The sequence below is a fragment of the Macaca thibetana genome, chromosome 16 (genome assembly GCF_024542745.1).
Source record: "Macaca thibetana thibetana isolate TM-01 chromosome 16, ASM2454274v1, whole genome shotgun sequence".
Classification (NCBI taxonomy): Eukaryota; Metazoa; Chordata; class Mammalia; order Primates; family Cercopithecidae; genus Macaca; species Macaca thibetana.
Genome location: NC_065593.1, coordinates 45,402,191 through 45,415,854, shown reverse-complemented (window position 1 = coordinate 45,415,854; position 13,664 = coordinate 45,402,191). Strand labels below are relative to the sequence as shown.

Genomic DNA, 13,664 nt, shown 5'->3' with positions numbered 1-13,664 from the left:
CAATGCCTCCTGTAAAATCTGCTCTCCTGCCATATGTTCCCTACGGAACTGACCTAGGCAGGAGCAAGGGGTGAAAGGCAGTCAGGCACCCCTTCTCCTGCTTGGTAGTGGAGCCCAAGTTCCAGCTCCTCCTCCTCCTCCTTTCATCTTCCTACACTCTCCAGCTCATGCCTCACCTTGCCCGGACACCTTCCTTCATTGTTATCCCTGCATTTCTGAGATGTGATAATGTGTTTTCCTGTCTCCCTATTAGACCGTGAAGTCCCTAGAGGGTAAATTCTAGCCCTACTTAACTTTGAACTCCCAGCATGTTCACAATACATGGCACCCAAAAGGAAGTAAATGTTAAGATGGATGGACAGGGGACTGAACAAATACACTAGAACTGGGCTCCCAGCCCACCCTGGGTAGGACAGGCTTGCTGTACAAGCCATTTCTCTAACATCAGGTGAGAGCCATGCTGAGCTACTGAAACCCTGCCTTGCTCATGACTAGCATTAGGCGTTTTTGAAACAGCTGGTTGAAAATGGTAGAAGGAAGAGGTAGAGGGAATTGGTCTGGTAGCTGGGAAGACGTCTCTTAAAACAGGCCCAGATGACAACTGCTTGCACCTGCAGGTCCCTGGCCCTAGTAACATGCTCTACCTACCTAACCAATCCACAGAAGACAGTTTCGAAGACCTATAAATCTAGCAGGTAAGAAGCTAATTGATGCAACTTTCAGGATGAAAAAAAAAGACAGGGGAAAGAGGGTGGAGAAAGGAAGGAAGGAATTTCAGCCAGATGTACTTAAAACATCTTCTCTCTCCAGCAGTTCAAAATGATAGGGGGCTTTTTGGGGCAGGGCTGCAGTGACACCTGGGCCCCCAGAGAGTGAGATGAGCACAAGTGAGGCAGGGCTTGAAAGGCTGGGCGGGGGGTGGCAAAGCAGCCGTTCAGGAAGGAGGCCGGGCTCCCATCTGGAGAGCCAAGGGGCTGGGGCTGCTGAACAGATGGAGAGAAAGTTGCAGCTGGTGGAAATGCACTTTCATGTGTAAAGTTTGGTCCTTGGAGGATTGCGATTTCCAGCTCTAAAGGCAGCAGTGGGCAGGTGGCTCTGCTCCATACTCCGCCTTTTCCCTCCGTTGCCACCCAGACAACTCGACAGTGGCTGTGCCAGGACTCAGCCACCATGACTTCCGCCAGCATCCCTTTCAACAGGCAGAAGCTGGCATGGTGACACCTTGGCACAGCAAGGATGGCAGAGGACTGCAATGCTTCAGCAGCTGGAGGAGGCAGGGGAACAGGAGGGATTAATCCAGCCTCCCTGGAGGGACCAGGTAGACTGAGAACAGACAGACAGATGGAGGGGAAAACAGGAAAAGTACATCACAGACCTTCCAAAGCTGACCATGATGTATGCACTGGGTCTCCACTCTGGTCTTGACAGAGCTGTGGCTGAAGGAGAGGCAGTGGGGAAATGGCAAAACAGTAGATTCTGAAGCTCTGGGTTCATTTTACCCCAACCTCAACGAATATTTCTTTTCTGTTTTTGATTTTTAGTGGAGACAAGGTCTAACTATGTTGTCTAGGCTGGTCTCAAACTCCTGAGCTCAAGTGATCCTGCCGCCTTAGCCTCCCAAAGTGCTGGGATTACAGGTGTGAGCCACTGCACCAGGCCTAAGAAAAAGACAGAACATAACTTTGTTTTTTTTTTTTATGAAATATTTGCCCACAGGAGCTTTAGGAGAGAAAGTGACTTTTACATTCTCTGGCTCTAATGGAGAGCCACCTGTCCTCAAATGGGACCAGCTCTAATGGGACAAGCCTCACCCATCGGAACAGAAGCCGTTAGCACAATTCTGCGATCTCATAGAGTTCCTCCCTATAATGCTCAGGCTCTTGGGGGAATCACCCACTCAACCATGCTAACCACACCCACGAGAGGAGCAGCCTGAGTAATGAACATCCGGCTCTGCCTCTTCCCTCCCTCTTTATTTACCATAGACTGTGCTCCAGGACATGAAGAACAAAAACCACCAACTCTGTCTTGTTAAAATCCAAGTGCATTTTTTAGAATATGTGATTTTGCTTGATTTTATTTTTTTAAAAAAGACTGGAACTCAGTCCCATATTCCTATTGAGTCCATTTTCCCAAGAGATGTCACTGTTTGAGACAATAACTTAAATATTCTTGATGTGGAGGTAGTCTCTCTCTTCCTAGTGGGATGTCTTCTTGGCTCCTTTCCCAAACTTGGCATCGAGACCAAGACCTATGAAAAGAAAGAAAATGGGCTTAGCCTTATGAGGGGAAATGAAACTTACCAATGATTGTGGTGGGGTGGGGCAGCCGGCCTTGTATCTCCAAAATGGGGGCTTTCAATAAAATACACGTCAGAACACTGGTTTTATGTAACTTCCTCAGAGACAAGAGAATGGCACCAGGATACTAGTTATTACAGATATCTGTATCTATATAGATAGATATAGATACATACATATATTTATAATACAGCAGGACTAAAAGAAATTTAAGAGTCAAAACTTCTAGGCTATGGCTGAATGTGGTGACTCGTGCCTGCAATCCCAGCATTTTGGGAGACTGAGGCAAGAGGATTATTTGAGCCCAGGAGTTTAAGGCCAGCCTAGGCAACACAGCAAGACCCCATTGCTACAAAAAAAAAACAAACAAACAAAACTAGTCAGGCGTGGTGGTACATGCCTATAATCACAGCTACTTGGGAGGCTGTGGTGGGAGGATCACTTGAGTCCAGATCAAGGTTGCAGTGAGCTATCATCGCACCACTACACTCCAGCCTGAGCAACAGAGGGAGACCCTAGGAAGGCTGGATTAGACATAAAGCTTCCTTTTCTCTTTTTATTTTCTTCTGACACAGGTTCTCACTCTGTCACACAGGTGGGAGTGCAGTGGTGTGATCACAGCTCACCTTAGCCTCCACCTCCTGGGCTCAAGCGATCCTCTCACCTCAGCCCCCTGAGTAGCTGGGACCACAGGCGTGTGCCACCATGCTCAGCTAATTTTTGTATTTTTTTGCAGAGACAAGAATTACAGGCATAAGCCACCACACTCAGCCCCTTTTCTCTTTTAAAGTTTTCTCTGGGCTGAGCACGGTGGCTCACGCTTGTAATGCCAGCACTCTGGGAGGCTGAGGCGGGCGGATCACCTGAGGTCGGGAATTCGAGACCAGCCTGACCAACATGGAGAAACCCTGTCTCTACTAAAAATACAGAATTATTCAGGCATGGTGGCGCATGCCTGTAATTCTAGCTACTTGAGAGGCTGAGGCAGGAGAATTGCTTGAACCCAAGAGGAGGAGGAGGCTCACCCAGTTGGTGAGCCGAGATCATACCATTGCACTCACTCCAGTCTAGGCAACAAGAGAGAAACTCCGTCTCAAAAAAAACAGTTTTCTCTAAAAGATTTAAACAAATTTCATAAATATACAAGTAAATCTGAGGAGACAAAATCCAGCTGTGTCTCTGTGTGGCCACTTACCCAGGAACACAAGCACAGTGCCCACCCATTGCACGGGGCTGATGGGATTGGCGAAGAGGATCACAGAGGCCAAAATTGTGAAGAACTTTCGAGTTGTAGTGATGATGGAGCAGGTCAGGGGACCAAAATACACAACCGTCATAAAGATGAAGCTCTAGAGAAAGATAAAGGTGAGGTCCGGAGGGTTCTTGGGTATCTGCCATTGGTCTAAAGTCTATATGCAGACCTCAGGGCTAATCTTGCCACCCTCTTCTTCCAGCCAGGCCAGTCTTTCTTAGGGAACCAGCTGCCAGAGTAGGGAAGCCATCCCTTTTCAAGCACTCACCTGACCCAGGGCACTGGTCAGCCCAAAGAGCAGGATGTTATAGATGATGGCAGGGTACCTTTCAGCAAAGCTCAAGAACTCCCAGAGCTCGCCAGTGAACAGGATTCCTGAGAAAACATGTCAACAAATGTACGGCGCGTTTTGTGTGCCCTTACCCCTGGGTGTGCACACACACACGCAAACTCCTGCACATGGCCTGTTAAAGAACTGCAAAGGAGGTGGGATGCGGGAAAGTGTATGGCGTGGATTTGCATCGTCTCATCATGGATTCTTCTCATATTTTTCTCTGATTAGAGAAACTAAAGAGAATTTTGTGAGAAAAGCTTGAAAGTTTATGAGTTACTTCTACCAAAGTGATTACAAGCAGAAATCCTCAGATGCTGTAGAGATGCTGACCCACACATCCTCAGCTTAAGGAAGCCCCTTGCATTAGTCACCTCCAGCCATCAGCAGCCTCCACTATTAACCCCAGTGTGCTGTACAAAAAATACTTTCTACATATGCCCAAATTTGAAAAGTTAGGAAGCACTGATTTCAAAGCAAATCCATTCATATTTGAACTGTTTTCAGTGTACAGCTAACTCTGTTTCCTGTGAGCACTACGTGTCTCATTTCCTTCACGAAAGGGAACGTTCCCAGGTATCTCCCTGTGTTTTACTACTGAGTGTCTTCCCGTGACACCTGACACACGACTCTCCTTCATTGTGCCAGTAACAAGTAGCAAACAAATCCTGCTGGTGTAGGTTTTTCCAGGAAGGTTTCTCAAGGGCTTGAACAAAAGGGCATCTTGGAACTAATTCAGGTCCTTGGTCTGGGCAACTAACAGCTAGAGGTATCAAAAGGATGAGGGCAGCCTGCCCTCTGGTGATACATGGGAAGAACAGCAGAACTGGCTCTCACCCATTCCCAGCAGCAATGTCGACCAAAGGTTGATGTTCAGCATCATGTGGTTGGAGCCTGTTTGGTAATGAGCCCGCATATGGTCCTGGGAAACACCAGTCAGTCCATCCAGGGTCAGCGATAATAGCTGGGAAAGAAAGGGTGCAGCCTGCAGTGAAGTGGCCAACAGGGCCCTTTCCTAACCCAGGACACAGGATTCTCACTCTCAGCCTCCTCAGAAAGCCACTCCCTTTAAAGTCCTCAGAACAAAATGTTGCCATTTGGTCACAGGTGGAAGGTGGGGAGAGACCATGCTGACTGCCTCCCCTACCCTCTCCTCCCCCGGCCCAGGCACTGGACTGACAGGCTAACTGAACTATGTAGTGATTTTGTAATCAGAGTAGAGCAGGAAGCTCACTGCCCAACATAAGGGAGGGGAAAGGTAGTCCCAGCAGGTTAGTTTCCTAGCTTGGAGTACAGTGCTCCAGAGACTGGATCCTGTACTTAGGTTGCCTGGACTGGAATCCTGACTCTGCCACTTAAATAGCTAAATGACCATGGGCAAGCGAGTTAACCTCTCTGTGCTGAGTTTCTTCATCTGTAAAATGGAGATAATACTACATATGAGATTATTGTTGTAAAAATTAGTCAATTAACATGTAAAACACTTGGAACAGTGCCTAATGCATACACACCAGATACTATCATATTATTTTAAACTCTGGCTTCCAGATTTCTTGGAAAGCCACAGTGAAAGACACTATTCCTTCCCTCCCTGCTCTGAGGTCTCTGTGACCTCACACCAGGATTCAGCCACAACCCTCAGAGTTATCTTTTCTCCAGAATGAGGGCTGAGCTGTAGTTAAATATTTCAGGTTTCCCACTATGGCATTAACAGAACCAGGGGCCTGCAGCAAAGACCAGATATGGGGACAAGGAGCACCACAACCTCCCTTGACACATAACTGGCCTTCTGCCTGCCTAGGTGAGGCTATCTTTTGGTTACGTTTGCTGGAGAAGGCTGCCATCCCCAAAAGGATCTCATACCAGGAGTAACTCTCCATAACCGACTGTGTGTTCTTCTATCCCAACAACTTTCTTGGGTTTGTACATGAAAAGGGCCACTCCAGCCACAATTAGCAGCACACACAGATACTTGGCCAATGGGTACTTCTTCTTCAAGAGGGTCACCCCAAGGAGCATGACTACAGGGAAAAAACAGAGTGGAAAATTCAGGCATCCATAAGGCATCGATGACCCCAATACCCTCTCTCCCAGGAACCAGGAAAAGACTCAGGGAGAAAAGAATGACTAAGAAGGAAGGCTTAGAGAGGACAAAAGGAGGGTGCCAGGCTGGCACCTAGATAAGGATTGAGCAACAGCGTTAAGTATAAGACAGGGAGGAGGTAGAGAACAAAGGTGAAAAGTCCAGGAAGGGACAGGGCAAGGGTGGGGAACAGTGGAGAAGGAAAATAAGTTGAGACAAAGAAACTGATGATCAAAATGGGAATTAGGTTTCTCTAATGACAATGTACACACATGCAACATAGAAATGGCTGACCAAGTGAAGCAGGCTAGGCCAGCCTTTAGCTCCTATTAAGGATTACCAGCCTATGAACATCACAAGAAGTGACACAGATGACAGGATGGACAGCACAGAGAGCTGGGGGAAAGTCCCTGGAGACAGCCATAATGGGATGATGAAGCTGAGAGGGACACAGTTGTAGTAGAGAGAGCTTACTATAGGAAGAGAGATGACAGAAGAGGAAGACCATCTTTTTTGCTTACCTGGGATTGGCTTGCAGGATTTACCAAGGACCTGAAATTAAATCCAGCAAATAATTTCTGAGCATCTGTGATGTGTCAGGTACTATGCTAGGTACCACACTGATTAAGATGAGTAAGCACAGGGCCTGCACCAGAGACTTCAGCCTCAGAAAGCAGCCCTATCATGGCCCAACCCACCACCACTAAACCCAAGTTCTATGGTTCTATACACTCCTAATGTCTCAAGGACCGTTATTTTTTATTATTATTTTTTAACTCACAGACCTGAGGGAAGAACTCTTAGTCCTTTTCAAATGATATCTGAGCCAACCGTCATCCCACCCTGAGGTTTCACCTGAGTTGGGTAGTTGACAAACTGTAGTGCTGAGTTGCTGGAGACCATGGCACCCAGATAGGAGATAGAACAGGCAGCATAGAGCCAGCTCCGGGTACGATCCACCCTGGCAGTGTCAAAAAACTGGATCACTGGGAGAAGACAAAAAAAAAAAAAAAGAAAAGAAAAGACAAAAAAAAAACAAGAGAAACCTGGTGGGGCTAGGATGGACCACTAAGCAAAGCTGAAGCCACATGAAAGGAACTTGTCTGTCAAATAAGACACAAGCTATTTCTGTCCTCTTACACTGGGAAATCTCTGAAAATTATTCATCTTTCCAATTCTGCCTAAGCCCAACAAAAGACCACATGCAGGGTGGAGGTGAGGGCCTCATTCAGTTCAAGGGACCAGTCAGCCCTGCTGCTAGTCCCCAGGGAACAAAGAGAGAATGCTCAAAGCATGCTTGAAGCTGACACACAAAAGAAACTCAAAGGGAAAGAAAAAAATGTTTCAAGTATTTTCAATGGGGATTTGGAATACAGAAGACCCATTCTCTGAACATTTCTAACTCAGAAGTTGATAAAAATTGGGGAAATAATATTTTACTCCACTTCAAAGTCATTAGTTTTACAGACTTCACAGAGAGGCTGTGTGAGTACAAAATGAGGTGGAGATCATGAGTTAGCCTTTAAGGTTGAATCAATGTTTAATGCCTAGCATACTGAAGGAACTTGGGGTGATGGGGTACCCAACAAATTACTATCTAGGTACTCACAGATCTTGGCAAACACAGCATTGATCACACATTGAATGAAGACCAAAGTTAAGGCAAAGGTGAACGTCTCCTGTTTGGCTCCCTCTCCATACTTTCCTCTTGTTCTAGAAATGAAATGCATGACAAAAGAGAGGAAAATTAGTATATTTCAGTCACTGTCATCTAATATATCCAGAACCACTGAAAACTTTAAAATTATCTTGCCTCTCTGGATGTAGGGAGAGTTTGTAAGGACCACTAGACTCATCTGCAAAAGGGGCTGATTTTACTGGATCTAGAAACTAGACATTCCAGCCTACTGATTCCATAGCCTAAGGAAAGAATACCCGAAAAAGACGGAGAGGAAACATGCAAAACGAGATAGTGAAGTCAGGTACCCCAGGCAGGAGGAGACGGTATTTGGGCTACGGCACCAAGGCCGAGGGCGAATAGGTTGTTTGCAAGCATCTGGGAGTACCAAAAGGGGGCCGACTCGGGTCCTCTTTGAGGGGTAGAAGTCTCAGCCTGTAAAACGCAGGCTCTTAGAACCAAGCAGGGAAAAACAGCTAAGAAAAGAAAAACCAAGTCCAAAGAATCCAGAAAATAACCCTGGAGTTCTGGAATTCTGGGTAGGTTCAGCCATAGCTGCAAAAGTAGTGGGGTGCTAAGAGGGCGACAGCCGGGCAGGAGGACAAGAGGCAGAAGGTCCAGAGGCAGAAGGCCCGGGACCCCTGTCACAGACTGGGGAGAGAATGTCGGTCCGCCCCCGGGGTCGCTCACATCTTTTCCTGCAGGATCCCATAGTAAAAATAGCAGACAAAGACACCCAGGAAGCAGAGCGGCAGGCGCAGCCGGTCGGGCACCAGGGAGCTGCTAGAGGCCATGAGACGCCCGGAGGAGCCGACTGGAGACCCGCTCACAACCGGCACCGGCAGCAGCGGCGGCGGAGGCGACAGATCCAGCCGGACATCGCCGACCGGCGGCAGGGGCCTCATAGGAGCTGCATGCGACCGCCGTCCAGCAGGGCCCAGCAGTCACTACCGGAACTGCCAGCTCAGGGCTGCCAAAGGGGAAACTCCTCAGAACGCAGCAACCACTTCCTAGGAAAGAAAACCCGCCCTGGGACCTTGCCTCCATCCCTGAGGGCCAGGGGAACCGGCAGCCTCGAGACCATTTTCTCGACCTGGAGATTTTTTCCAATCAGGCAACTCTGAGGACAACTGCGATCCAGAGCACCACAGGGTGTCCTAGAGCCACCCGGGCGTAGAATAATGACGTACAGGGATGTGGAGGCCACCAATTGGCTGCGCTGTGCGAACTCGGACGGGTAGGCGGGACAGGAGGAGGTGCGGCCGGCAGAGCAAATCCAATAGTCTTTTCCGCGGCGGGCGGCCAGGCTTCTGCTGGGTCCTAATGCCAAAATCTCTTACTGGAGCCTCAGCGCCGTCTAGCTGCTGCCTAGCGTCAGCGACTTTACCTGCTCATTACCTAGGCACTTCACTAGGCTTCCAAGGGGGAGAGCGGCACAGTAAGTCTCGGCTTGGTCACTTAAAGGCGGGGTAACCTACCCGTGTCACCCAAGTTCTGAGCCAGAGTTTTCCAGGTCTGGAAACTAGGGATAATTAGCAATAGCCACCTTGTCGCCTCTTGACTGTTGTGAGGATCGAATGAATTGAAGTTGGTGAAAGTGTTTTGTAAAGTATGCTGTGCAAATTTAAGGTATTATTAGTCATCACTGTTTCTCAGCCCTGATCTTATTTCCTCATATCGAGGAGTGGAAATGGAAGTTTATTGAAGTCAGTTTTCTTCCAAGTCTTAACTCACCAACAATGGCTTAAACCCTTCGGCCGCGCTTCTGAATATTTCCCATTAATGAGCACCTCGTTGGATCCCTTCCTCATGCAAGTGTTGGGTCTCCACTTGCTGGCACGAATTGCCAGGGCAAGACTGACCTAAGGTCTTCCCACTACTACCTCCAACCCCCTACTTAACTGGCCCAAATCTCCGGCCACCAGGTGGACTCTGGGCTGCTCTCTAGGTCGAGGCTCCTTCTCTTCTAGCAGCCTGCTCTTTTGGCACAGCCTCGGGCAAAGGAAGGAAATACTGGGCAGCACCACACCCGTTGCTCTGGGCCTGACTCACTAAGGCTTTGCGGGGGAGCCAGAAGTCTTTTAGAGGGAGGGGTAAGGGATAGAAGATAGGGTCTGTCCCCAGCCCACTGTCTCCTCGATATTAGTGGCATGGGAATCCCCATACATTTGCTCTCTTGCTCAGTAGCTTACTCTATTGGCTCAGCCCGCGATGCCAGGGCACCAAATAGCTGGGCGGAGAGACCTGCCAGCTCTGCTTCTTTACCAGCTGGGACCTCAAACAATTCCCTTGTCCTTGTCCTCTGAGTCAAGTTTCCTCATGTGAAATTAATGGGAATATAATAACAAGCAGGAGAGCGCTGTGGTTAGAAACATGGGCACTGGATTCAAACGATCAGGTTTCCAATCCTAGCTACCCCACTTCATATCTGTGTCTTTTGGGGAAAGTTATTCAATCTATTTGTCCTTCCCTAATTATACAGTGGGACTTACCATATTTCTCTTACTGGGTGGTTGTCATATTTCAATAACATTTTATGTAAAGCACTTAACATGGTAGCTGGTTCTTACCAGTCCAATGAATGGTGGTTAGGATAGCCTGGTTTAGGAGTTTGTTGTCAGGTCTTATGAGGTAGATACAATTGTACTTATTATTACTGCCCTTGGGGTAGTCAACTGTTCACCCATACAATGGGGATATGTCTTTTGTGAAAATGCTTTGGAAATTATAAAGCATTATAAAGCATTATAAAGGCTTATAAAGCATTATAAAGGCTGCGAAAGGGTAAGAATAGTCTTTGTATAGTTTCTTTGTTCCCTTCAAGGCTGCACACTACGTTGTGGGTACTCCCTGAGATGAACCAAAGCTTCCCCCAAACTGTCGAGAGTGCCAGCCAGTGCAAAGAACACCCACAATGTCAAACTGTCTTCCCTTGGTCACCTGCTTTTCCTCTCTAAAATCCATTCTCCTTAGGGAGCTTTTTCAGACTCACACAAGAATGGCTAACTTCCCCAATGACTCCCTCACCCCACCTCTAGGACAAACCACACTCTTCATTCTGGACAGCCTTTTCATGGGTCTGTTGTTTATGTCCATGTAAAGTATGCAAGCATGGTGTCCAGAGGACAGGAACTCTTGTGTACAGCCATAACAACACCCAGATGTGGGAATTGAGGCTCCTTCTCTTGAAGACAAAGATAAAATGATCAGTATAATACCCTTAATCTCTACCCCTCTCCTCCTTCCCCACATATTTAACAGAACTTCAAGCTGCTGGGAATATTTATTTATTTATTTGGTCTATTAACACCAAGATCTGCAAAAAACAACCTCTGAACACAAGATAAGAAAACTCGAACATTAACATTCTTCAATTTTGTGTAAGCTCTGCAGTACGGAAAATATACAAACTTCAAACAGCTGCAAAAATAGTGTCTTTGGGAGAAAATAGAGTTTCTACATCGATACAAGAAAAATAGGCATTTTTCTAATCCAATCCAGCCCTGGGGCGGGCGGAGAGTATAGATTTGCCATTTGCCACCTGGAGGAATGCCAGCTCTCCTCCCCACTACCCACCTGGGGCTGGGCGGGCTGGCCTGCTACTTAAGACAATCTTTAGTCAGGGTGAAAGCGAGATGAAAATGCCACTTGGGAAAACACTTGTTTCCTCCCTCTGCCAGCAGCTGAATTGGTCAAGTGTTATGGCCCATTAGGACTGCTTTGGTCAGCTCCTCTAATGAGAGGGAGGCGTGGGGATAGGGCTGAGAGGATGGGGGATCTATCTTATGGTCTCCTGGAAGGGAGGGAAGGAAATCTGTGGCGTCCTCTCTCCTTCATTCATGGCCAGCTTGCTCTGTGACAAAAATAAGGGCCTCCTATACAGTCATTTGGACTGACATCCAGGGGTGAGGGACTCCAGACCTTCTGGGTGTTTTCCACCAAGTGAGGGATGTGGCAGGTACACAGGTGTGAGTTGTGAGCTGCCCAGCTGCTAGTGGAGAAGGCAGGTCCCATCACGTTCAGAGGGGCCAGTGCCCATCAAAAAGAGGACCCAGGACTTTGACACGATAAGTGAAAGAAAGTGCTCAAAGGCCGAGAGGGAAGGGCCCCTCCATACCCCATCTCAGGGGACCTGGGGAGGGACCTGCCACCAAGGCACTGGTCTCTATGGTAAAGTGGGGCAGGGATGGGACCCTCAGACCATCAGGGAGCTCTGGAAAAGCACAGACTCTTCTGATGGTGGGGTGCGCTGCCATGGCTCGAAGGGCAGTGGGGAGGCCTTGGAGGCCTCCGGATCCTTCCGAGGTGGTGGCCTGGGGCTGGCCGGGGGAAGGGGAGACCCCGGGTTTGAGGGGCAGTTACGGAAGATGAAGCCCATGCCGGGGAAGAGGGGCTTCATCAGGCTGACGGGGCAGAAGGCTGAGCCGGTCGGGTTGAAATGGACTTTGTTCTTGTCAGGACAGGAAGTCAGGAAGGCCAGGTCAGGACCTGGGGACCTGGAGGATGAAGAAAGACATACAAGACACACACGTACACACAGAGAGAAACACACAGTGAGAGAGGGTGAGATGTCACAGCATCAGGGCAGCAGGGGAGCTGGGTGTCTGTTCAAACAGAATCATAACTTGACCGAAAACCAAACCCCTCAGCAATCTATTTTTAAAAAAATATGGCTAAACAACAGGAAATGCACTTTAGCTAAAAACAGGAGGGATTGAAGCTAGACAGGAAGGAGAACTTCCTGACAATGTGATTCAAGAATTGGAGACCAAGAAATCTTTTCATTCGAAAGATTTCATCAGTGGCCGGGCACGGTGGCTCACGCCTGTAATCTCAGCACTTTGGGAGGCCAAGGTGGATGGATCACTTGAGGTCAGGAGTTTGATGCCAGCCTGGCCGACATGGTGAAACCCTGTCTCCACTAAAAATACAAAAAATTAGCCGGGCATGGTGGCACGCTTCTGTAATCCCAGCTACTCAGAAGGATGAGTCAGGAGAATTGCTTGAACTCGGGAGGCGGAGGTTGTAGTGAGCCAAGATCTTGCCATTGCACTCCAGCCTGGGCAACAGAGCAAGACTCCATCTCAAAAAAAAAAAAAAAAAAAAGAAAGAAAGGAAAAATTTCCTTAGTGAATGGTGTTTTGGTGACAAACCGCATGCCTGAAAGCAGAGATCAAAGACAAGTGACTTTCTAAGATTTTTTATTAACCTAAAGTGGGGTTTCTCAGCCTTGGCACCACTGACATTTTGGGCTGGATAATTCTTTGTTGCAGGGGTGGGGATGGAGGCATTGTCCTGTGCATTGTAAGATGCCTAACAGCGTCCCTGGCCTCTGCTCACTATCCCACTAGTACCACAACTCCTCCCCTCCAGCTGTGACAACTAAACATGTCTCTTGATATTGCCAAATGTTCCCTAGTTGAAATCTACTGACCTAAAGAATCTAATTGTTGGGCACATTTGAAAAGTATGGGGTTTTTTGTTGTTGTTGTTTTGTTTTTGAGACAGAGTCTCACTCTGTGGCCCAGGCTGGAGTGCAGTGTGACAGGATCATGGCTTACTGCAGCCTCAACCTCCCCAGTCCAAGCAATCCTCCCACCTCATCCTCCTGAGTATCTGGGACTACAGGCATGAACCACCATGCCCAGCTAATTACTTTATTTTTATTTTGTAGAGAAGGGGTCTCTGTATGCTGCCCAGGCTGGTCTCCAGAAAGGTGTGATTTTCAAAACTTTGGGAGGAAAGCATGGCAACAACTGTGAGAAAGGCAGCCAGACCTTATCAGAAGATCTGGGTTCTAACTCACCATGTGGTCCTTGTCATGTCTGTCTCACCCCCCTTTTTAATTTTAAGTTTTTAATTTTTTTTTTTAGAGACAGGGTCTTGCTCTCTCACCCAGGCTGGAGTACAGTGGTGTGATCATAGCTCACTGCAGCCCCAAACTCCTAGGTGCAAGTAATCCTCTTGCTCAGCTTCCCAAGTAGCTGGAATTACAGATGCCTGCCACCACTCTAGGCTAA

At 48.0% G+C, this 13,664-nt stretch overlaps 3 protein-coding genes across 8 annotated transcripts in view; all 3 read right to left on the bottom strand.

The window, feature by feature from the left end:
- The window catches only part of PHB1 (prohibitin 1), a 444,080-nt gene that overhangs the window by 292,419 nt on the left and 137,997 nt on the right, over positions 1 to 13,664 (bottom strand). The window lies entirely within an intron of this gene.
- SLC35B1 (solute carrier family 35 member B1) lies at positions 2,027 to 8,598 on the bottom strand. 2 transcript variants are annotated; one of them, XM_050765691.1, is made up of 9 exons: positions 8,335 to 8,598; positions 7,576 to 7,679; positions 6,822 to 6,952; positions 6,488 to 6,518; positions 5,747 to 5,904; positions 4,721 to 4,847; positions 3,821 to 3,927; positions 3,496 to 3,649; positions 2,027 to 2,251 (listed from the first exon to the last, which is right to left on the bottom strand). In XM_050765691.1, exons 1-9 carry the CDS (start codon positions 8,547 to 8,549, stop codon positions 2,199 to 2,201), a joined length of 1,080 nt encoding a protein of 359 aa, XP_050621648.1. In that variant the 5' UTR covers positions 8,550 to 8,598; the 3' UTR covers positions 2,027 to 2,198. The 2 variants fall into 2 exon arrangements, with proteins under 2 accessions (XP_050621648.1, XP_050621649.1); XM_050765692.1 differs by having other exon boundaries at positions 6,822 to 6,927; positions 8,335 to 8,474.
- The window catches only part of FAM117A (family with sequence similarity 117 member A), an 81,317-nt gene continuing 78,568 nt past the window's right edge, over positions 10,916 to 13,664 (bottom strand). For all 5 annotated transcript variants that reach the window (XM_050765668.1, XM_050765664.1, XM_050765663.1 and 2 more), the window contains one exon: positions 10,916 to 12,140. In XM_050765668.1, the coding sequence (XP_050621625.1) occupies positions 11,840 to 12,140 (301 nt within the window). In that variant the 3' untranslated portion in view covers positions 10,916 to 11,839. The remainder of the gene's footprint in view (positions 12,141 to 13,664) is intronic.

Excerpts from the sequence above, each read along its gene's own strand:
- SLC35B1 (XM_050765691.1), bottom strand. The coding sequence starts at position 8,549 with ATGAGGCCCCTGCCGCCGGTCGGCGATGTCCGGCTGGATCTGTCGCCT. Across the intron at positions 5,905-6,487 it reads ATCCTGCAAGCCAATCCCAG|TCATGCTCCTTGGGGTGACC; the intron begins GTAAGCAAAAAA and ends TTTTCCCTGTAG. Across the intron at positions 4,848-5,746 it reads GTTATGGAGAGTTACTCCTG|CTATTATCGCTGACCCTGGA; the intron begins GTATGAGATCCT and ends TTTCTTTCCCAG.